This window comes from Cherax quadricarinatus, unplaced genomic scaffold (genome assembly GCF_038502225.1).
Source record: "Cherax quadricarinatus isolate ZL_2023a unplaced genomic scaffold, ASM3850222v1 Contig246, whole genome shotgun sequence".
Taxonomy (NCBI): domain Eukaryota; kingdom Metazoa; phylum Arthropoda; class Malacostraca; order Decapoda; family Parastacidae; genus Cherax; species Cherax quadricarinatus.
In genome coordinates, this window is record NW_027195272.1 from 72,294 (window position 1) to 97,450 (window position 25,157).

The 25,157-nt window shown below is 39.5% G+C and overlaps 1 protein-coding gene across 1 annotated transcript in view; it reads right to left on the minus strand.

Annotated features, from left to right (window-relative positions):
- Positions 1-1,396: 1,396 nt before the first annotated feature.
- LOC138851284 (uncharacterized) overlaps positions 1,397-25,157 on the minus strand; it is a 69,470-nt gene continuing 45,709 nt past the window's right edge. The window contains exons 2-3 of the mRNA XM_070080251.1: positions 20,017-20,303; positions 1,397-5,034 (exon numbers count right to left, since the gene is read on the minus strand). Coding sequence (XP_069936352.1) covers positions 1,883-5,034; positions 20,017-20,303 — 3,439 coding nt within the window. The 3' untranslated portion in view covers positions 1,397-1,882. The remainder of the gene's footprint in view (positions 5,035-20,016; positions 20,304-25,157) is intronic.

A 25,157-nucleotide genomic window follows, 5' to 3' on the forward strand; every position in this document is an offset into this window, starting at 1 on the left:
TAAATTTAGTAATTTATACAAGAGAAGGGGTTACTAGCCCCTTGCCTCCAGCATTTTAGTCGCCTCTTACAACACGCATGGCTTACAGAGGAAGAATTCTGTTCCACTTCCCCATGGAGATAAGAGGATATAAACAAGAACAAGAACTAGAAAGAAAATAGCAGTAAACCCAGAGGGGTGTGTATATACATGTATATGCTTGTACATGTATGTGTAGTGTGACCTAAGTGTAAGTAGAAGAAGCAAGACGTACCTGTAATCTTGCATATTTAAGATACCTACACATCCTGCCCTAATTTCCTTAAAGAGTGTGCCTATGAAACATACATCTTCAGTTCCTCTCTTTCTTCATCAAGCACCTTCACCAAGCAGTTCTTAACTCTTCTATGTGGGAAAGTTGCCAGGAACACCCACCGGGTGCTTCTTTGCGAGATCCTTAACGGATCTCACTAAGAACCACAGTCCTACACCTCATACTTCCACAGCAGGAGTCTATATCATCCCCTTTGGATACTGTATCAAGTAATATGTGGATGGGACAGGTAAAAATCATTATATCTTCCTGAGATAACAAAAGTACAGCTGCAACAGGGATGACCTAAGCAACACCTGTCTTACGCAGGAGCCCTATGGGACATTTGATGAACTGGACAGAAGCATAATTTGTCATAACAGAATCCAACCTTAGATACTGAAAATCTCTGGAAGGCTCATTAATTACTGTCACTGATACCATGGGTAAACAAGCTGGAAGCTACAACATATTGAAGACACTGTCACACCTGATACTCAACCTAGTTAAGCACCATCCATCTTACACGTGACATCACGAGCTACCAGATGCCATCACTCTTACTATGTAATGTACGTCAGGTCATCACCCAACTCTTATATATCTCTCTCTCTCTCTCTGTCTCTTATTTTTTTCTTGGGGGGGGGACTAAATATACTGTTGTTCTCAACTCTGTGTATGTTACAAATTATTAAAGTCCCAGAAACTTGTAAGCTCACATGTCTCTCAGAAACTTGTCGGAATCATTTACAAAAGTTTTACCATAAAAAATATTACTGATTACCACAAACCTGCCCAACCATGGAGGAATTAAATGAAATACCACTAGTAAAAGTATCTTAACAAAATGAGTTAGGATACACAAATAACCCGCACATAAAAGAGAGAAGCTTACGACGACGTTTCGGTCCGACTTGGACCATTGACAAAGTCACACACAGTGTGACTTTGTCAATGGTCCAAGTCAGACCGAAACGTCGTCGTAAGCTTCTCTCTTTTATGTGCGGGTTATTTGTGTATCGTTCCAGTCACGGTATTGTGCCTTTTTTTGTTATTTATTGAGTTAGGATGTAATAGATCTGAGGTTAATGAAAAGTTGAGATCTAAATCTAAGTGATTTCTAATAAAAGAAGTAAAATCTGTTATTACAATGTGTTTATAGATGTGGCAATTGTAGGATAAATATGTGAACAGTGTACAGTTATTTTTTTCACAATTAATACTGTACTGCATTTTAAACAACAGGAGTATCGTGAAACAAATCCTGATGATTACTATTATAATCACTGGAAGCAGAGAACCTGTCAACAAGCACTACACAGTAGAGGTGAGGGAGACAGTAGATGGGATATAGTACTGAGTAGGATAATGACAGAGTGAGAGAGAGGTGGTGTAGCAGATTACTGTCAAACAGAAATCATGGAGAGAATTTGCATTAAATTTGGGACTATCAGAGAAGACTGCAGACAGTATAAGCATGTCAGGGTGTCGAAGGTGGCAGTTTAAAATAGTTACCATGCAAATAAATTACAGAAAAAACCTTCAGGCTTCAAACTAATAAGACAGCGTATAAAATAAAAAAATCCTATATTAGCTATTACTTACTGAAGTTTTGGTTTTGCAACTATGGTTTCTCAAGGAAACTTTGAATTTAAATGAATGTTTACATGTAACACAAGAATATTTTGCAACTTCACTGTGCTTATCTTCGTGTTCTTTTAGCTGACTTCTTTTAACAAATCGTTTGCCACAGTGGCAGATAAAAACTTTCTTTTGAGCATGAATCCTTAAGTGAGAAATAAGGGAATCCTTTCTAGTGAAATTTAAAGAACATTTATTACAGTGGAATTGATGAGTAGCTTCTTGGTGTGATTTGGAATGTCTCTGGAGGGCCCATGAAGTGGTGAAAGTTTTATCACAATGATTGCATGTTAATGTTTTTAGGTTTGTATGGCATTTTGCATGCTGAAGAAGAGCTTCCTTACAGGAAAAGACTTTAGAGCAAATCTCACATGAAAGTTGTTGCTTGTCATGCTTACGCTGCTGGTGCCGTTTCAGTCCATAGTGCTTAGCAAATGTTTCGCCACAAACTTCACAAAAATGGGAGCGCTTATGGGTTCCACTGTGGCATTCCAATATGTGTGTTCGTAATCCACTAGCAGTGTAACAGGAATGTCTGCAGTGTATGCATTCATGAACTTTTTCACTCTGATGCACTTCAGAGTGTTCCTTTAAACGTCTTTCAGTACTGAAGGCTTTACTGCATTCTGTACAAATGAACGCTTTCTTAATAGCATGAACCTCTCTCTGATGTCGGAGGTAAGAGAACAATTTTATAAATAATTTTGAACACTGTCCACAACGGTGAACCTTTCTGCCAGTATGTTTCCTTTCATGTAGATCTTTAGAACTTTTTTTGAAAAACTTTTGTCCACAAAAGTGGCAAGAAAAGTTTTTCTGACCTTCAACCTCATGTGTTTTATAATGTGCATGGAAACTTGAACAGCTTGTGCATTTTATATTACAAACTTCACAAACATATTCCTTTTGTTGAGGTGGCTTCAGAACTATATATGCTTGATTTATTGCAACATTGTCCTGCTTTTCATTTGCACTCAGCTCTGTACTGATTCCCGTGGATCCAAATGGATTATCTGTACTCAAAGTACCATTCAACTTGCTTACCAAGAGAGACTGAAAGTTGTGAATATAACGATTTACATCAGCACACTGACCAACTACCTTTCTTTCCTGGTCATGATGGAACTTTTTATGAAGGTAAGGCATTGTATCACCAGCATGAGGTGTAGTACTTTCAGCTGTACTGCCACCTGGCATATGACTGACCTGGTCATGGTCCAAGGCCAGGCTGTGGGGATGCTCACCCCTGGAACCATCAACAGGTAGGTAGTCAGTGTGCAGGTTATCAGCAACATCAATATTAGAAGGGTTTTTATTATCTACAATTTCATTAGCACTATTTTGTATGTATTGCATATTTTCTATTGCATGAATTTCTTCACCGTGAATATTTTCATCGGAAATACTACCTACTTCTTGTGTTTTATTACAAGAAAGGATATTAGAAGTATTGCTATCTCTAAAATCTGTACTAATTATTACTTGTTCACTATATGAGTTACACTTATCTAATTTTGAGCAATCTTCTAAATTACTTTGCACAGATTTTACATTATTGCTTTTGGTTTCATTATAATTACATGTATTTGCTTTTTCTAAAACTACACTTTGACTAAATGATTCTGAAGGTGTGTGAAGTGATGGAAATTGTACATTTGTACATTTTTCAAGATGCATAAGCACACCTAATTTTGAATCTTCTTCCAAGGACTCTGATACACTGGCCCTGTGACTTTTATCAGGCAATGGTAAACATGAAACTGGCTCTGGAAAAAGGTTAAGTTTACATTCTTGGGCTGGCTGGTCTAAGTGAACCCATGAGGATGAAGTGAATAATGGTGGGTCAATATTTTCAAGATGTGGAGAGATCTCTACATTATACCTATCATCCAAATTGTCCAGTATTGCAGGATTATCAGAGGTACTCTCTTTATCATCAAAAGCACATGATTTGTCTGCACTTTGACCCAGAGGTGATAACCTCTGGATAGACTTAGGGATGTTTTCCAGTTTAATTAAATCTAATTGTGAAACTGAAGAAGGAACAGCTATAAAACAAGCTGATGCACCAGTGTCATCACTACAGGCTGTGTTAAGCTCAAATTTAAGAGAATCTGAAGACAGCAGCTGGAGGCTGTCTTGGAAGAGTTTATTATTTGGTTTCATCAGTGGGAATGAAGAGTTAGGTTGCTTTTCTGATGGTGAGTCTGTATTAAGTGAATCTTCAGCTGTAAGTGCCAGTGGAGTGGAGGAGCCAAGGTTTCCTGGTGAACACTGATCATTGTTGTCTGATGCTCTATCTTCAGATAGAGACACTATACAAGAATCAGGTGTACCAACAGAATGAGACTCTGTGTTAATTAGCTCTTTGTCTGCTGATGGTGAAGGAATACATGCCTCAGGTTTTTCCACCTCTCCAGGATCTGTGTTTACTGAAGATGGAGGGTTACAAGAATTATTCCTTCCAACAAAATCTGAAGGCGTATTATTTGATTGTCTACTCGAAAAAGGAGAAAGATTATTTCGACTAAGTGGCCTTTTTCCTACTGAGTTAGGGGTTAATGGACAACTATGGTATGGTAATTTTCCACTAAGTGGGCTCAGCTCAGAAATTCCTGGAGACTTAACAAATGAAATTTTATGCCTTTTAAAGGTCTTTCCCAGTTTTTCCAACTGCCACTCACGCAGCTTCCGGAGTTGATTTGCTGTATCATTTTCCTCCATGAAGTCAGAGAGACATTCTGAAGGATCTTCAGAATCATTAAGAAAAGGGATCTCTGTGTCTGTCGTCATGTTACCTGGGGTTGAAACATCACTGAGAAAGTTGCAACTAAGATCATCTACTTCACTCTGGACAGTTGGGGAGGCAGGCAAGATCTGAGATTCATTATTACTTGGCATAACACTATGCTTTCTAATATGCCAAAAATAAGCATCTTTGTCCACAATCTTTGCTCCACAAGTTTGACAAAAATAAGCTCTCAATAAAAGTTCAGTATGCTCTACATTAATGGGACGGCTTCTTAAACTGTCCACCTGCTCATCACTGCTTAGCAATTTGCTTATGTTGGGCCCTGATTCGTCTCTAGTAGCTGGTTTTCCTGTAAAAGAAGAATTGTTTATAATTCTTTGCATGGGTTGCCATATTCTACATTTATACAACAGTTAAAGACTGCAGAATTTTTACACACAAAACATATTCATCTTCCTACACTAACGCTCTTCTATAAAGCTGTATTCTTGAATGCTGAAAGAAACAATTTGGCATTAGGACTGCAATTTCACAGTTCGAAATTCACGGCTTCAGTAATTTGCAGATTTATCCTTAGAACCTAACTAATAATTGTTCGTCGAAATCCCCACAAATTTGCGGATTTTTTTTTTTTTTTGCTTTTTTCATGGTAATATATATAATTTTTTATGCATTTTAATGCTAAATATTAAGAAAAATATAATTCAATAATTTTGTAAATTTACTTTTACTAAATTAATTACCGTATATTTACCGTACATATACCAAAGAAAACGGGGCTGCATGAATTACAGTATACCAAAGAAAATGGGCTTGCATGATACTGAAGAGTGCTTTGTGCCTTGTGTTGTGACTGTGCGTTCTGTTGTAGCTATCAAGGAGAAGTTTGAGCGAGGGTTTATAATGGAGTTTAATGTTCTGTTTATACAGAAGGCACAATAATGAGTGTATGTCTTGTATATTTAGCAGGTTCAGGCTTTTGAAAAGGGGTAAGGGTGTGCTGTCTGGCACAGGAGTTGGTAATCATCAGCACAGCAGCTTTTAGTTGGATTATTTAAGGTTTAACCCTTTGAGGGTCGACAGGCCCTCTCAGAAACTCGTTCTCAGGGTCGGCCAAATTTAAAAAAAAAAAAAAAAAAAATTCTTATGAAAAGATAGAGAATCTTTTCCCGATCATAATGACACCAAAATTATGAGATTTGATGGAAAACTTACGGAATTATGCTCTTGCGAAGTTAGCGGTCTCGGCGATGTTTACGCATTGGCGATTTTGCCCAATTTGAGCCCCATTTTCGGCCAATTCCTCTGTACTAGTCGACAAAAAACATGAATATTTCGCTAGAACTACATTTTTTCTATTGAATGAGTGCAAGAAACCACCCATTTACCATTTTCAACTATCCAATACAGTGGTCAGAATTTAGCAATTTTGCCAATTTCAAACAAATTTCAAAAAATGCCAATTTCCGAATAGGGTCCAGAACAAACAAGAAATACAGTGGACCCCCACATAACGATGGCATCACATAGCGATTAATCCGCATACCGCTTACTTTAATCGCAAAAATTTTGCCGCGCACACCGATTAAAAACCCGCTCACCGATTTTCGTCCGAGACGCGTCCAATGTGCGCCCTCAGCCAGCCTCACATGTGCCGCCCGTCCCATTGTTTACCAGCCAGCCTCCGCGGTAACATCCAAGCATACACTCGGAATATTTCGTATTATTACAGTGTTTTCGGTGCTGTTTCTGGAAAATAAGTGACCATGGGCCCCAAGAAAGCTTCTAGTGCCAACCGTACACCAATAAGGGTGAGAATTCCCATTGAAATGAAGAAAGAGATCACTGATAAGTATGAAAGTGGAGTGCGTATCGCCGACCTAGTCAAGTTGTACAAGAAACCCCAATCAACCATCGCTACTATTGTGGGCACCAGAAAGACAATCAAGGAAGCTGTTCTTGCCAAAGGTTTAACTGTGTTTTCGAAACAAAGATCGCAAGTGATGGAAGATGTTGAGAGACTCTTATTGGTGTGGATAAATGAAAAACAGCTAGCAGGAGATAGCGTCTCTCAAGCGATCATATGTGAAAAGGCTAGGAAGTTGCATGAGGATTTAATTAAAAAAATGCCTGCAACTAGTGATGATGTGAGTGAATTTAAGGCCAGCAAAGGTTGGTTTGAGAGATTTAAGAAGCGTAGTGGCATCCATAGTGTGATAAGGCATGGTGAGGCTGCCAGTTCAGACCACAAAGCGGCTGAAAAATATGTGCAGGAATTCAAGGAGTACATAGACAGTGAAGGACTGAAACCTGAACAAGTGTTTAATTGTGATGAAACAGGCCTGTTCTGGAAGAAAATGCCAAGCAGGACCTACATTACTCAGGAGGAAAAGGCACTCCCAGGACATAAGCCTATGAAAGACAGGCTTACTTTGTTGATGTGTGCCAATGCTAGTGGTGATTGCAAAGTTAAGCCTTTATTAGTGTATCACTCTGAAACTCCCAGAGCGTTCAGGCAAAAGAATGTCCTCAAGGATAATTTGTGTGTGCTGTGGAGGGCAAACAGTAAGGCATGGGTCACTAGGGACCTTTTCTATAACTGGTTACACCATGCATTTGCCCCCAATGTGAAAGATTACCTAACTGAAAAGAAATTAGACCTTAAGTGCCTCCTGGTGTTAGACAATGCCCCTGGTCATCCTACAGACGTGGCAGAGCGACTTTATGGGGACATGAGCTTCATTAAGGTGAAGTTTTTGCCTCCTAATACCACTCCTCTCCTGCAGCCCATGGACCAGCAGGTCATTTCCAACTTCAAGAAACTGTACACAAAAGCTCTGTTTGAAAGGTGCTTTGTAGTGACCTCAGAAACTCAACTGACTCTAAGAGAGTTTTGGAGAGAGCACTTTAATATCCTCAATTGTGTAAACCTTATAGGTAAGGCTTGGGAGGGAGTGACTAAGAAGACCTTGAACTCTGCTTGGAAGAAACTGTGGCCAGAATGTGTAGACAAAAGGGATTTTGAAGGGTTTGAGGCTAACCCTGAGAGGATTATTCCAGTTGAGGAATCCATTGTGGCATTGGGAAAGTCCTTGGGGTTGGAGGTTAGTGGGGAGGATGTGGAAGAGTTGGTGGAGGAGGACAATGAAGAACTAACCACTGATGAGCTGATAGATCAACTTCAACAGCAAGAGGCCAGACCTGAGGAAACTGGTTCAGAGGAGGGGAGAGAGAAATTGAAGAAGTTGCCTACTACAAAGATAAAGGAAATCTGTGCAAAGTGGCTTGAAGTGCAAACCTTCATGGATGAAAATCACCCTCACACAGCTATTGCAAGCCGTGCTGGTGATTATTACACTGACAATGTTGTGAAACACTTTAGGGAAGTCATAAAGGAACGAGAGGTACAGGCCACTATGGACAGATATGTTGTGAGAAAGAAGTCCAGTGACTCTGAAGCTGGTCCTAGTGGTATTAAAAGAAGAAGGGAAGTAACCCCAGAAAAGGACTTGCCACCTCAAGTCTTAATGGAAGGGGATTCCCCTTCTAAACACTAACACTCTCTCTCCCCTCCTCCCATCCCATCAATCATCACCAGATCATCAATAAAAGTAAGTGTCATGTAAGTGTGCATGCCTTTTTCAGTTTGTGTGTATTAAAATTAACATTTCATATGGTAAAAAAAAATTTTTTTCATACTTTTGGGTGTCTTGCACGGATTAATTTTATTTCCATTATTTCTTATGGGGAAAATTCATTCACATAGCGATTATTTCGCATAACAATTACCCCTCTTGCACGGATTAAAATCGTTAACCAGGGGTCCACTGTACATTCCTGGCACTAAAATGACATTTCTTCTGTTCATTAGTCACATCTCAAGGCCCCTCTTACATTCTTTTGCTTTCCACTTTGAATTTTTATTTTTTTTTTTTATTATTATCACACCGGCCGATTCCCACCAAGGCAGGGTGGCCCGAAAAAGAAAAACTTTCACCATCATTCACTCCATCACTGTCTTGCCAGAAGGGTGCTTTACACTACAGTTTTTAAACTGCAACATTAACACCCCTCCTTCAGAGTGCAGGCACTGTACTTCCCATCTCCAGGACTCAAGTCCGGCCTGCCGGTTTCCCTGAATCCCTTCATAAATGTTACTTTGCTCACACTCCAACAGCACGTCAAGTATTAAAAACCATTTGTCTCCATTCACTCCTATCAAACACGCTCACGCATGCCTGCTGGAAGTCCAAGCCCCTCGCACACAAAACCTCCTTTACCCCCTCCCTCCAACCCTTCCTAGGCCGACCCCTACCCCGCCTTCCTTCCACTACAGACTGATACACTCTTGAAGTCATTCTGTTTCGCAGAAAAATAGAAGATTTACTGTTATGCAGACTACTGCATTAGTGTAAAAAAATGGTATAAATCATATTGGCGCACTTGCAAAAGAATGTTAGACTCACCAGTTGACGTGTATTGTATGCTTGGCATGATTTGTTTACTTTTGAACTTTGGTAAAAATCGAACATTTCTGCTACTTTGAGCTCAATTTCAAGGTACTTTTCATTGTAAAACCAGTGAAAATCATCTCAATTTCTGTGATATGCATTCCATTCTATAAAATGAGACCAAGAAAACTAGAATACAACAATAAATACCATACGAAAATACAGTGCAAAGTCGCTGTTTTATGCCAAAAAAAAGGTGAAAGTTTTTTTTTCTCATTATGCACTGTGTGCTGCAGGATTTTTTTATACTGTGCACACTGACCACATAGACCCATTCTTTCATATGGAGGCCTACCAGCCTTTTCCTGCGAGATTTGACGGCGCTAGAATTTATGCGTACTTGTACGTCAAAAACCCCTGCGCGTAAGACGTACTAGTACGTCCGAAACCCTCAAAGGGTTAAGGTGGTTGGCTGTGGTTGATCCCCAGGCACAAATACCATAGGTGAGGTAGGTATAAAAGGTGCTAAAGTGTAATGCTTTCCCTAGCTCCTTTATTTGATTACCACTTTATTTGTTTACCACTACTTATTTTAGTCCCTTTTATATTTTCTCCTTTATTTTAGCTTTAAAGAACTACCATAGTTCATATATTCACATTTGTCAAAATAATTAAGGTGCTATTTTTTTTAGCTTTAGAATATTTACATTGTCTTATACTTAAGTCTAATTATAGATTCACTATAAATCTTATGATTACAAGCATTGATCCTAATACCAACCTCTTATTGAATGACTTAAATGAATCAAACAGTAACTGTAATTACTACACAGCAGAACAATCAAAGGCACTTCTCAGAGCCAACAACAACATAACTATCTTTAACTACAATATCAGATCTTTAAGCAAACATTACGATGACCTCATAGCATTACTAAATTCCCTGCATGCCAGTATGTCCATCATTACTCTCACTGAAACCTGGCTAATGCCAAACACTACAGATGTCTATGCCATTCCAGGTTACACAGCCATACACAACTGTAGGCCAGATCAACAAGGGGGTGGCACAGCTGCATACTACTCAGACCAACTAGAATGTAACAATAATACTTGCACAAGGGATGAACATGGGGAATATATAATAGCTAAATTCAAATCCAAATACCTACAAAAACCTTTCACAGTGATAAACATCTACAGAGTACCACAGTCAAATATTAGCTGTTTTAGTGAAAACCTAGGAAGTATGATAACTAATGCATGCATGAACAAAGACCACTTACTACTCACAGGAGACTTCAATATAAATCTCCTGCAAGACCAGGACCCACATGTAACTGAATTCACAAACACTATGAGTAGCTGCTTGTTGCTACTAACAGTAACAAAACCTACAAGAATTACAAAGACTAGTGTTTCCCTATTAGACCACATCTGGACCAACACCATTTCCCCTTTAAAATCAGGCATAATCACAGATAATACCACAGACCACTGCCCTACCTTTCTCATAACCAATCTAGGTAAATTACCCCCAGACTTCATAATGAGGCAGCCATTAATAACTTCACAACAGCAATGACAAACATCGACTGGCAAACTGAGCTAGAAATCTATACAGATACTGACGAACGTATTAATAATTTTCTAAAAATGACCCAATGCCTCTATAACAAGCACTGCCCTAAAAATACTAAACAGATCACAGCTAAGAAACTGAACAGTCCCTGGCTAATGCCCAGCATCCTCAAATCCATAAATATAAAGCACCTATATGAAAAACAGTACAGAATGGGTCACATAACCAGAGACCAAACACAACATTACTCATCAATCCTAACCAGCCTGATAAGAAGGGCAAAAAAATTGTATTATGAGAACAGATTATCCAACTTAAAAGGTGATATAAAAAAGACCTGGAAAACCCTATCTGAAATTCTAGGAACAAAAAAGATATCAGGAAACAGAACAACCAAACTAACAAAACCAGATGAACCCCAACTCCCACTAACTGAAACAGCAAAGAGACTCAGTGTTTTCTTCTCCACCATAGGAAAAAACCTTGCGGGTAAAATCCCAAGCTCAAATACCCCACCTAATGACTACCTCACTGGCACCTACCCGAACACACTGTTCCTAGCTCCGACCAACACAACAGAAGTCTCCCTTATTATCAACACACTAAAGAACAAGGCAGGAGATTTAAATACCTTACCACCCTTTATATACAAAAAAGCCTCACAAGTATTGTCACCAATCATTGCAACACTCTCTAACAAATCCATCGAATCCTCAACCTTCCCCACAGTTCTCAAAATAGTGAGGGTCACCCCAATACATAAAGGAGGAGATCAAGCAGACTTGAATAACTACAGTGGACCCCCGGTTTGCGATATTAATCTGTTCCTGAGAGCTCATTGTAAACCAAAATTATCGAAAAGCGAATCAATTTTCCCCATTAGAAATAATGAAAATCAAATTAATTCGTGCAAGAAACCCAAAAGTATGAAAAAAAAAATTTTACCACATGAAATATTAAGTTTAATGCACACAAACTGAAGAAGACATGCACAGTTTGTAGTACTCTACTAACAATAGAATACATGACATTTACCTTCAATGAAGATCTGGTGATGATTGATGGGATGGGAGGAGGGGAGAGAGTCGAACTTATTGTTTAGAAGGGGAATCCCCTTCCATTAGGACTTGAGGTAGCAAGTCCTTTTCCAGAGTTACTTCCCTTCTTCTTTTAATGCCACTAGGACCAGCTTGAGAGTCACTGGACCTCTGTCGCACAACAAATCTGTCCATAGAGCTCTGTACCTCCCGTTCCTTTATGATTTGTCTAAAATGGGCCACAGCATTGTCATTGTAATAGTCACCAGCACGGCTTGCAATAGCTGTGTTAGGGTGATTTTCATCTACAAAGGTTTGCAGTTCAACCCACTGTGCACACATTTCCTTAATTTTTGAAGTAGGCACAATGGATTCCACAACTGGCATAGGCTTCTCAGGGTTAGCCCCAAACCCTTCAAAATTTTTCTTAATTTCCATACTAATTCTCACCCTTTTTACCACAGGGTTGGCACTAGAAGCTTTCTTGGGGCCCATGGTAACTTATTTTGCAGAAACAAGCACCAAAAACACTGATAATATGGAATGTACCGAATGTATCCTTAGATGCGAGCACACTGGCTGTCTTGTAAACACTGGCACACACGGGGCAGTTCAGGCCAAACGTGGACATGTCTCGGACGAATTGTGTATGGCGGGTTTTTTAACAGGAACCGAGGCAAAATTTTTGCGTTAAAATGTATCGAATACCGGATTTATCAGATACCGATGCCATCGCAAACCGGGGGTCCACTGTATAGGCCAATATCCAACTTACCCCCCCTCTCTCTAAAATCTTTGAAAAATTAATTCATAAACGAATCTATTCCTACCTCATATCCCACAACATACTCAACCCCTGTCAGTTTGGGTTCAGGCCTAATAAAAATACGAATGATGCTATTATACACATGCTAGAACAAATATACACTGCACTTGAGAAAAAAAAGTCCCATTGGGGATCTTCATTGATTTACGTAATGCTTTTGACACAGTTGACCATGATTTGTTGCACATAAATTTATCACACTATGGTATAAGAGAGCACTCCCTCAACTACCTAAGTCATACCTTAGCAACAGAAGCCAATATGTGTACACAAATGGAGCAAACTCTTCCACACAACCAGTTACAGTTAGTGTCCCACAGGGAAGTGTCCTTGGCCCTCTTCTCTTTCTCATTTACATAAACGACCTACCAAATGCATCTTCTCTCACCCAAGCCCAGTCATACTAGCCAATACTGTAAATACCGAATTACAGAAAATATCTACCTGGATGATGATTAACAAACTTACTCTCAATATTGACAAAACCTACTCCATTCAGTTTGGAAACAGAACTACAGATGTTCCTCTTAACAATGATAAATGGATCACCTATCACCAGGCTCACAGAGGGAAAATTCTTAGGAATCCACCTTGATAATAGACTCAAATTTCAAACACATGTACAACAAATTTCCAAGAAAATCTCGAAGACTGTAGGCATACTATCGAAGATACGGTGCTATGTTCCAAATCAGCTCTCCTGGCCCTATATCACTCACTCATTTACACCTATCTCACCTATGGAATTTATGCATGGGGCTCAACAACAATAAATCATCTCAGACCATTAATTACCCAACAAAAGGCTGCAGTCAGAATAACAAATTCCCACTCCAGGCAGCATACTCCACCATTATTTAAAACTCTAAACTTACTCACCGTATAAAACATACATACATACATAGAACACTAAACTCGGATATAAACTCTCCCCTCAAACTTCTTACCAAACTCAACAGAACACATGACCATAACACAAGGCACAGATCACTCTTTGATGTTCCCTGTGTCCATCTCACACTATGTAAAAATTCAATGCACATAAAAGGTCAAAAATCTGGAATTCATTACCTGTGAATATAAAAGAAACACTGTCTGTTTATCAATTCAAGACTCTTCTCAAAAAACACTTACTCAACCACAAATAAATAAATACTGAATAACTGTATCTCATAAATGTATAACCTGTGACCCTATCAAACTATGTTTTTTTTAGTTACATTACCTAATAAAATACATGTACTCCATTCTCTTGAATGCACAGTAACTCATCTAATGACCATATGACCTGTTTCTGCACTACAAATCATTGATTTTATTCGATTTGATTGGATTAATAAATTGTATGACTTCACATACAGTGGACTCCCGGTTATCAGCCGGTTTGGTTATTGGCCAACTCAGTTATCGGCGGGGTTTTCAGTGCTCGGTTATTGGCCGTTCGCTGGGTTATCGGCTGTTTTGGACGCGTCCATCTGCCGGCTGGGGCAGCTTGCACTTCAGTTTGGCTTTCTCTCTCGGTGGCTGAAGAAGCTTCTGCTCATACATCCAAACATTTCGCTTGTTTACCATTGTTTTTAGTGGTTTTTCTTGCAGTGCAACTGTGAAATAAGTAAAGATAGCTCCAAAGAAAGTTCCTAGTAAAGTTCCTGTAGTAAAGAAAGTGAGAAACACCATGGAATTTAAGCATGAAGTGATAGAAAAGTTGAGAGTAGTATGAAGGTGGTGGAACTTGCCAGGATGTACAGCAAGAATAAATCAACAATTACATCCATCCTGGCAAAGAAAGAGCAAATCAAAGACGCTAATGTTGCAAAAGGAGTAACTTTTCTAACTAAACAAAGGACACCGATAATGGAAGAGATGGAAAAGTTATTATTATTGTGGATTAAGGAAAAAGAATTAGTGGGAGACAGTGTAATGGAGTCGATCATTTGTGAGAAGGCAAAGCAGTTGCATGAGGATCTTGCAAAGAAAATGCCTAGAACAAGTGCTGCAGTTTGTGAATTTAGGGCCAGCAAAGGATGGTCTGATAGCAAATGTAATACCTATTTACAAGGCAGGTGACAGATCCTTGGCTTTGAACTATAGACCAATAAGCCTTACCTCCATAGTGGGAAAATTTATGGAATCAATAATTGCCGAAGCAATTCGTAGCCATCTTGACAGGCACAGATTGATTAATGAATCTCAACACGGTTTTACAAAGGGGCATTCCTGTCTTATGAATTTACTAACTTTTTTCACTAAGGTGTTTGAGGAAGTAGATCATGGTAATGAATATGATATTGTGTATATGGACTTCAGTAAGGCTTTCGATAGAGTTCCACACCAGAGGCTATTGAGGAAACTTAAGGCACACGGAATAGGAGGAGAAATTTTTTCCTGGATAGAGGCATGGCTGACAAATAGACAACAGAGAGTTTGCATAAATGGGGAGAAATCAGAATGGGGGCACGTCACAAGCGGTGTTCCTCAGGGGTCAGTGTTGAGCCCGTTGTTGTTGTTCACATTTTACATAAATGACATAGATGAGGGAATAAATAGCGACATAAGCAAATTTGCTGATGACACCAAAATAGACCATCCAATTCATTCTAATGAAGACACTAGAGCACTCCAGGATGATTTGAATAGACTGATGCAATGGTCAGAGAAGTGGCAGATGCAGTTTAATATTGACAAATGCAAAGTTCTAAATGTTGGACAGTTAAATAACCATACCACATATAAACTAAATGATCTTAATACTACTGATTGCAAAAAGGATTTAGGAGTTCTGGTTAGCAGTAATCTAAAACAAAGACAACAGTGCATTAGTGTTCGCAATAAAGCTAACAGAATTCTTGGCTTCATATCTAGAAGTATAAATAATAGAAGTCTTCAGGTTGTTCTTCAACTCTATACAGTGGTCCCTCGTTTTTCGTAATTAATCCGTTCCTAGAGCCATTACTATAAACAAAATTTACGATTTGCGAATCAATTTTCCCCATAAGAAATAATGTAAATACAATTAATCCGTTCCTGACACCCAGAAGTATTAAAACAAAATTTTTTTTACATGAAATATACATGTAGTACATAAACAATACAATGGGAAATGATGAATGAAACATTAACAGCGTAACACTTACCTTTATTGGAGATTCTTCTTAGTGTATGGGAGACTGGAGGAGGAGAGAGATTGGATTGTTTACAGTTTGGAAGGGAAATCCCCTTCCAGCAACACCTCAGGTACCAATTGCTTCTCTGGGGTTGCTTCTCTTCTCTGTTTCTTAATGCCACTTGGACCACCTTGAGAGTCACTCTAGTCCTGTCTCGCAAAGTAACTGTGGAGAGAGCTCTGTTTCTGGAGTCTCTTTAACACTTCCCTAAAATGGCCTAAGACTTTGTCACTGTACATGTTTCTCACCTTCTTTACCACAGGCTTGGAACTAGGAGCTTTCTTTGGAGCCATGGTAGCTTATTTAGTACTTGCAAGCACTAAAATGAGTGGAATATTACGAAATACAGTGGACCCCCGCATAACGATTACCTCCGAATGCGACCAATTATGTAAGTGTATTTATGTAAGTGCGTTTGTACGTGTATGTTTGGGGGTCTGAAATGGACTAATCTACTTCACAATATTCCTTATGGGAACAAATTCGGTCAGTACTGGCACCTGAACATACTTCCGGAGTGAAAAAATATCGTTAACCGGGGGTCCACTGTATTTCGTAGGAGCACTTGAGGGAACCTTCACTCACTGGTAAACAATGCCAGACTGGCTGGGTAGGGAGGCCGCCCCGGCTCACACCGTGCATACGCGTCCCGAACGAACTACTATTCGCGAGTCAACCTATGAAAAGCGAGTCCATGTTTATACGAAAATACCCCTATGATTGGCGAAATTTACGATTGCCGAGAACTACGAAAAGCGAGGGACCACTGTATATCCTTGGTTAGGCCTCATTTAGACTATGCTGCTCAGTTCTGGTCACCGTATTACAGAATGGATATAAATGCTCTGGAAAACGTACAGAGGAGGATGACAAAGATGATCCCATATATCAGAAATCTTCCCTATGAGGATAGACTGAGGGCCCTGAATCTGCACTCTCTCGAAAGGCGTAGAATTAAGGGGGATATGATCGAGGTATATGAATGGAAAACAGGAATAAATAAAGGGGATGTAAATAGCGTGCTGAAAATTTCCAGCCAAGACAGGACTCGCAGCAATGGTTTCAAGTTGGAAAAATTCAGATTCAGGAAGGATATAGGAAAGCACTGGTTTGGTAAGAGAGTTGTGGATGAGTGGAACAAACTCCCGAGTACAGTTATTCAGGCTAAATTGTTGTGTAGTTTTAAAAATAGGTTAGACAAATACATGAGTGGGTGTGGGTGGGTATGAGTTGGACCTGACTAGCTTGTGCTGCTGGATCTGGTGCAGTGGTCCATCCTTGAGTGAAGATGACCAGACTGGGTGGGTCTCTAGGCTAATCCGGGGGGGTGGGGGGGTCATTCGTCTAATCTGGGGGGGGGACATGGACCTGCTCCGCATGGGTCAGTAGGCCTGTTGCAGTGTTCCTTCTTTCTTATGTTTTAATATCTGCAACATGTTTAGTGACAAAACCCTGTCCCACTTCAGGGAAATCTTAAAGAGATGCCAGAAACAGAGCACTCTGGACAGTTGTTTTGTGAGACAGGGGTCCAGTGACCCTCAAGCTGGTCCTAATGGCATTAAAAGACAGAGAAGGGAAGTAACCCCAGAGAAGGCATTGCTACCTAGTCTTCATGGAGGGGGATTCCCCTTCCAAACACTAACTCCTCCCTCTTTCCTCCTCCCTATCTTCCAGAAGCCAGCATTAGCCTTTCATAAAGGTATGTAATACTTACATAATTGTAAAAAAAAATTATTTTTTTGTGAATATTTTTGTTTGGAATGAATTAATTTTATTTCCATTAATTCTTATGGGAAATATTAATTCGGTTATCAGCCATTTCGGTTATCGGCCGACCATCGGGAATGGATTACACCCGATAACCGGGGGTCCACTGTATAGTGCTCTCACAGGCCATAAACGTTACTGGAAAAAAATTTGAAAACAGAAGAAAAAGGTAACAAAAAAGTAAAATGAAAAATGCGACTTTGCGGAAGTTGTTGCTGTCACCACCACCCAGTCACTGAGGGTCAACTTCACACCTCTATATCTTGGAAAGTACTGATTGAATTTTTTTTTTGTTTTATTACCTCTAGAAAAATATTATCTTTAATTCTTTAAGAATTTTTTTTTTTTTTGAAAATTCTTGGACCCTGGCTGTCACTCCGAGATTTGGCCTCTGGACCTGCAAAGGTCCACTACTAGTACAAATATGTTATTTGTTCCCTCTGAGCTCATTACATCTTAATCTACACATTCCTCCATTCTGACAAATATGTGCATGTCTTTAATACTTTTTAGAAGAGATGGTAGCTGAAGTCATCATTCTCAAAGCTAAATAAATTTTTTGAAATGTTTGTAAAAACAAAAGATACAATAAACACATTAACCCTTAAACTGTCCAAACGTAGTTCTACGTTTACGTGCGTAGTGCTCCGATCATTATTTTCACCAGCTGAAAGCATGTAAAAAAAAACCATAGATCTATGTTCGGAGTGCTACGCACGTGAACGCAGATCTATGTTTGGACAGTTTAACCCTTAAACTGTCCAAACATAGATCTACATTCACCTGTGTGGTGCTCCGAATATTTTGAAAAATAAAAAAATCGTTTTTTGTTTTTAAATTAAAGAGGGCATTTTTTGTGTGGTATAAGACCAAAAATAAAAATTTAGGACCAGTACTTACCGAGATATAAGACCACGAAGTTGGCTCTGAATGCTCACCTGACGGCAACTTTCAGTCCTGCTGCTTACAGAAGTGTGGCCGATTTACCTTTATCTCTTTTTTATTTTAATTTATATAATTTTTATGTTCTGATAATTACAATTTATAATAGTTCTTGTGATTTCATAGCCAATCTTTATTCTGATACTAATATTATGTACTGAAATAGTACCCAAATAGTAACAATCACACTGACAGGCGAACAGTTTCACCTGCCTTGGTCACTGACTATTGTCTAGAAATATATACAAAGTATTTATAGGTCCCAGCAATGTTTTAGACATGCTAGAGTATGAAACTCCTTGAAGAATGGTGTTATGACAAGTGTCAGATAAGTGACAGACAGTGACACTTGATGAATGTGCATTGCTGGAGAGAACCTTGCCTTTATATGTTTTTACTCTTGCACACAAACATGTCTTTGTATATCTGTCTGTCAGTCTATCTGTCTGCCTAGCTCTTCTTATCTGTCTGTCTAATTCAGCTTATCTGTTTTTCTGTCTTCTGTGTGCGCCTTCAAGAATGGTGTTATGACAAGCGTCAGATAACAAGTGACGCTTGATGAATGTGTGCTGCTGGAGGGGGAAACCTTGCCTTTATTTGTTTTTACTCTTGCACACAAACATGTCTCTGTATGTCTGTCTGTCAGTCTGTCTATCTGTCTATTTGTACATCTATCTGTCTGTCTGCCTAGCTCTGCTTATCTGTCTGTCTAGTTCAGCTTATCTGTCTTTCTGTGCGTGGTCATGTTTATTTATGTCTAATATCTACAAACACTGTATAGCACTTGGCCTGGGATTTTTGGGTTATCCTAGGTAATTTACATTATGTATAATAACTGTACTTATGAGTACATGTGAGAGGCAGAGATAGACAGATACAGACAAAGCAAGCAAGCAAGCAAGCAAGCAAGCAAGCAAGCAAGCAAGCAAGCAAGCCGGCCAGCCAGCCAGCCAAATATATTAGAACATAAGAATGAAGGAACACTGCAGCAGGCCTACTGGCTCATGCAAGGCAGGTCCATGTCACCCCCCCCCCCTCCCCCACTTAGACCAATGACCCACCAAGTCAGGTCACATCTGCTGAAGGAAGGAGCATGGTATCTGACCTAGTAGCACAAGCTAGTCAGGTCTAACTCACACCCACCCACACCCACTCATGTATTTATCTAACCTATTTTTACTTTCCTCTTAAAATGTGAGTGTTAATATGACATGACATCAATGAATCACTGGTGTCTGCCACACTATTTGCTCTAGCTGGCACTCAATTAGACTGGTGTTCCCACAAGGTACTAAGTGGTCCCCGATTTTTTCATACTGCGCACACTGAGTGCAGAGACCCATTCTTTCATGTCTAGGCAACTCAGGCTTATCGCACCAAATTTAAAGGAATGAAAAATAAAACACTGATCTACATTCGGAGCCCCCTGCATGTGAAAGTAGATCTACGTGTGGACAGTTTAAGGGTTAAGGGTTAAAACAAGAAATAATATTTACATTACAAACTGTTGTACCATCATTATAGATCCTTTGATCCTAGAAAATAAATAGCAGCAATCCCACCTTTTGTCTCTGCTTGATCTTGGGTCAACACTTCTAGCTTGGACTTGTCTAAAACTGGCACTCCAGGCTTGAGTCTGCTTGTGTGTAGCGAGGTGGGCATCCCGTCTCCTATGTGTCTCTCAAGGTGATGAGTGAGCTCCTGGATACCCCCAACACGAGCACTACAGATGGCACACTGAAGAGGACGGTAGGTATAATACAGGAGGTGATCGTGCAAGGCCACCACAGAAACGAAGTCTTGCTGGCAGCAAAGTGGACAACCTAGGGAACCCATCTTTACTGCTGATCTGTGATTAAAAAAAAAAAAAGACGTAGAAACCAGTAACATTATTTTTTTATCATTTTAATGTAATGCTGAATGAGTAAATGACATACAGGAGGGCCCCTGCATATACCCTCTTTTCAGGGTTTCATGCTTTTGCTAGATTTCAACTGGGCCATTGTTCATAATATTTGGTGCTTTTACTGTTTTTCCCAGTTATCACAGCTTTCTTACAACAGTTACTTAACCCTTTCAGGGTCGACAGGCCCTCTCAGAGACTTGTTCTCAGGGTCGGCCAAATTTCAAAAAAAAAATTATTTTCTTCTTATGAAAGGATAGAGAATCTTTTCACGATCATAATGACACCAAAAGTATGAAATTTGATGGAAAACTTACGGAATTATGCTCTCGTAAAGTTAGCGGTCTCGACTATGTTTACACATTGGCGATTTTGCCCACTTTGAGCCCTATTTTCGGCCAATTACAGTGTACTTGTCGACAAAAATCATAACTATTTCGCTAGAACTCCATTTTTTCTATCGAATGAGTACAAGAAACCACCCATTTACCGATTTCAACTATCCAATACAGTGGTCAGAATTTAGGAATTTTGCCAATTTCACACAAATTTCAAAAGATGCCAATTTCCGAATAGGGTCCAGAATAAACAAGAAAGACATTCCTGGCACTAAAATAACATTTCCTCTGTTCATTAGTCACGTCCCCAGGCCCCTCTTACATTCTTTTGCTTTCCACTTTGAATTTTTATTCTCACAAAAAAATAGAAGATTTACTGTTATGCAGACTACTGCATTGGTGTAGAAATGGTATAAATAATATCAGCACACTTGTGAAAGAGTATTAGACTAGCCAGTTGACATGTATTGGACGCAGAGCATGATTTGTTTACTTTTGAACTTTGGTAAAAATCGAACATTTCTGCTACTTTGAGCTCAATTTCAAGGTACTTTTCCTTGTAAAACCAGTCAAAAATCATCTCAATTTCTGTAATATGTCTTCCATTCTATAAAATGAGACGAGAGAAACTAGAATACAACAATAAATACCATATGAAAATACAGTGCAAAGTCGCTGTTTTAATTCAAAAACACGGTCAAAGTTTTTTTTTTCTCATTATGCACTGTGTGCTGCAGGACTTTTTTTATACCATGCACACTGACCACATAGACCCATTCTTTCATATGTAGGCCTACCAGCTTTCTCTCACTGGATTTGAGGGCGCTAGAATTTAGGCGTACTAGTACGTCAAAAACCCTGGCGCATAAGCTGTACTAGTATGACCAAAACCCTGAAAGGGTTAAGGGAAGGGCAACCAGCTCTGTATTGTAAGATAAGTATTGTATGTACTGTGTATTTATTTTACATGTTATCAGGCATTTTAGATGCATTCAATACTGAAAACACAGCTCTTTTCCACTTACCAGCAATATTTGTTTAATATATGGGACAGCAAACCCTAGACCTGTACAAATGGGGCCCTCCTGTATATTTTGTATGAATAAGATGCAAAGATAAAGAGAAAGACTCAGAGAGAGAATATGGTAATATGAGGAAGTACAGATAATTACCAAAACATTATAGTGATTCAGCAGAAAGTGTACAAGTTCAGAAGATATGCAGCAATGCTAAAATTTTAGATTTGAAGAATGAAAAACTCATGCCTATGTCAGTGCCCCATAGCCAATTAGGAATGCAAATGACACACATTCACACCTATTACAAATCTCTCTGACTTTGGTTAGAACTACCTTGCACTATTTGACTAAGTGTCAGCCTCCTGTGCCTCTGATCTATACACTGAAGTTAATGTATCACCTTGAAGCCTTAAACAGCTAGTCTCACTGCTCATTCAGCTATAGGCAAGGCTCTGCAAGCCAAATGATCGTGATGCAGAAATCCATTTTTGCCCCTCAAAAGTAGTTGCATTTCAGGTGGAAAGAGAGAGAGAAGCAATGTATCATATTCACATCATAATCAGCTGGAAGACCGCATTGGGACCACAGACTGGGAAGACATATAAGCGTTTCTGACTCAAAATCCTATGCCTCAGCTTTGCAATACAAATACAAATCTTTATTTCAAAATTTCTATATAAATTATACAATAATCTGTAGCCCCTTAGCATGCACAGCCTTTTGGGAAAAACATAGCCCGTACTGTAGTTAAAATTTATAATTTTATTTTTAAATATTTAAGGGTCTAGTACATGATATTAATAGGAACTTAGAAACAGATACAGGTTAATTCATAAAATAAAAAGAATAAAAAAAATCCGTCTTGTGAGAGTGAGGTACTAGTTAATTCACTTTCAGTACTAAACAATTTGATGCAGCCTAAGTTCACTGAGAAGTGTTCTGGCAGAAATGGACAAAAGAAATAAAGACAGAGGTAATACTATGTAAGATTATCAGTACAACAGCTATGTCTAATATGCAGAATTTATGGAGACCTGTCAGGTGTTTGACTCTGAGGCAATCACCGGTGACATGGCTGATGTAAAATTAACAATTCTGCCCTCACAAGTCTCCATTGTTTATTTCCCCTCTGCTAGTACTAATGGGACAAAGGACAAGCAGGATCCCACATCCTCATGCACAAAATGGAACAGACTTACGTTGGGAGTGGAGGCTGTTCTTAGCTAGAGTTGACCCAGTGACTTCTCAAACTGATTGATCCCTAGGAGCCTTCTACTCAACAGTCACATGCAAAAGGTGAATGGTACATGCAGACAATTAATATATTGGTGACTCTGGCTTAAGACTTAGGCTGTACTAGATCCCTGGGCCAACCCTAAGCTAGCAGTGGTATATGACTTAAGTGTTACTCCTAACTGGTGCAGTACTGCAAAGGTTATATTACTGAGCAGGCACTGCTACAACCTACCCTACAGTGGAACATTGCCCTTCTTATAACTCATTCAGTCTTTATCCTAGTATTTAACCTCACTAGTATCCAATAGCCACCCCAGTTACTGAGGCTTTCATATGAATTGGAAAATGAAAAAAGGCTATGTTCTAGTTTTTGGTGATTTTTGCCTTTCGGTGGGATTCAAGAACCTAAACCACCATATATGTGGGGGTCCTACTGTACAGGAAAGAGCAAGGTGATGAGGGTAACAAAAATGTAGGTAATGAAGGATTGGATATCAGACTGGAAGGATAGAGTATGGAAGAAGTGAATGTGTTCAGATTTGGGAGTGGAATTGCTGGCAGACAGGTCTATGAAAGATGAAGTGAACCACAGAAATAATAAGAAAAAGGTGGGTGGTGTATTAAGGCATCTGTAAAGACAAAGAATGTTATCCATGGAAGCAGAGGGAAAATGTATAAGAGTATAGTGGTACCAACACTCATATATGGGTGTGAAACATTGGGTGCAAATGCTGCAGTGAGGAGAAGGCTGGAAAGTGATATTTTGTATGAGGGTAATGTGTGGTGTGAAAACAAGGTAACATTTACATAGGGAATTTGTAGCCTAGGGATTAGTAGGAGGTTCAGGATTACCAGGGGGCTAAGGAGGGGCTGTTGAGATTGTTTGAATACGTATTTAGAGAAGATGACCTGGAGGGTGTATAAATCTGTGGTGGAGGGAAGGTGAGGTTGGGGTCACCCTAGAAAAGATTGGAAGGAAGGGGTAAAGAAGGTTTTGTATGTGTGGGGCTTGAACATCCAACAGGTGTGTGTGAGTATATTTGATATTGGTGGAAGCACGTGGTTTTCATGAAGTAACATGCGGATGGAGTGTGAGCAAGGTAACATTTATGAAGAGATGAAGGGAAACTGGTCAGTCGGACTTGAATCCTGGAGGTGCCTACACTGTGAGGGAGGGGTGGAGATATTTGCATCTTGGAGGGGCATCTGAACTGCAGTATCAGCAAAGCCTCTGGCAAGTGATGGTGAAAGTGTTTGTCTTTTTTTACAGAGTCACTCTACATTGGTAGGAGACACCCAGTGTTTACCTGGAGTTTACCTGAAGAGGGTTTTGGGGGTCAATGCCCCCGCAGCTCTGTCTGAGACCAGGCCTCATGGTGAATCAGGGTCTGATCAACCAGACTGTTACTGCTGGCCACACGCAAACTGACATATGAACCACAGCCCGGTTGGTCAGGTACTGACTTTAGGTGCCTGTCCAGTGCCTTCTTGAAGACAGCCAGTGGTCTATTGGTAATCCCCATTATGTATGCTGGAATGCAGTTGAACAGTCTTGGGCCCCAGACACTTATTGTGTTGTCTCTCAATGTACCCGTGGCACCCCTGCTTTTCATAGGGGGAATGTTGCATCTCCTGCCAAATCTTTTGCTTTCATAGGGAATGATTTTTGCATGCAGGTTTGGTATCAATCCCTCCAGGACTCGCTGAACACTGAGTCATAATAGAACTTTAATACATATCTCACTCATTTCTTGGCTGTCATCTGTGTATGTCCCATCCTGCCTAAGCAGGGGCCCAATACTGGATGTTGTTTTTCCCTTAGATTTGGCATAAGAGAAGAAGTTTTTTTTTTTTCAACTTCCTTTATGGCTTTTAGTTCTTCCCGTGATTCTTGTCTCCTGTAAGATTCCTTGAGCTAGAGTTCAATATTTGCAATTTCACTGACCAGTGCCTCCCGTTGTATTTCAGACATATTAGCAGCTCTGTTCCGCTTCGCTGTTGTCTGTATAGGGAGCATCTCTCTCTTTCTAGTTTATATCTTCTCTTTCTTTTTCTTAATGGAATGTGTCTAGAGCAGATCTCAAGAACCACAGAATTCATTTTTTCTAGGCAAATGTTCGGATCCGTGTTGTTTAGGATATCTTCCCAGCTTGTTTCATTTAGGACATTGTTAACTGATCCCATTGTATGTTTTGCTATTAAAATTG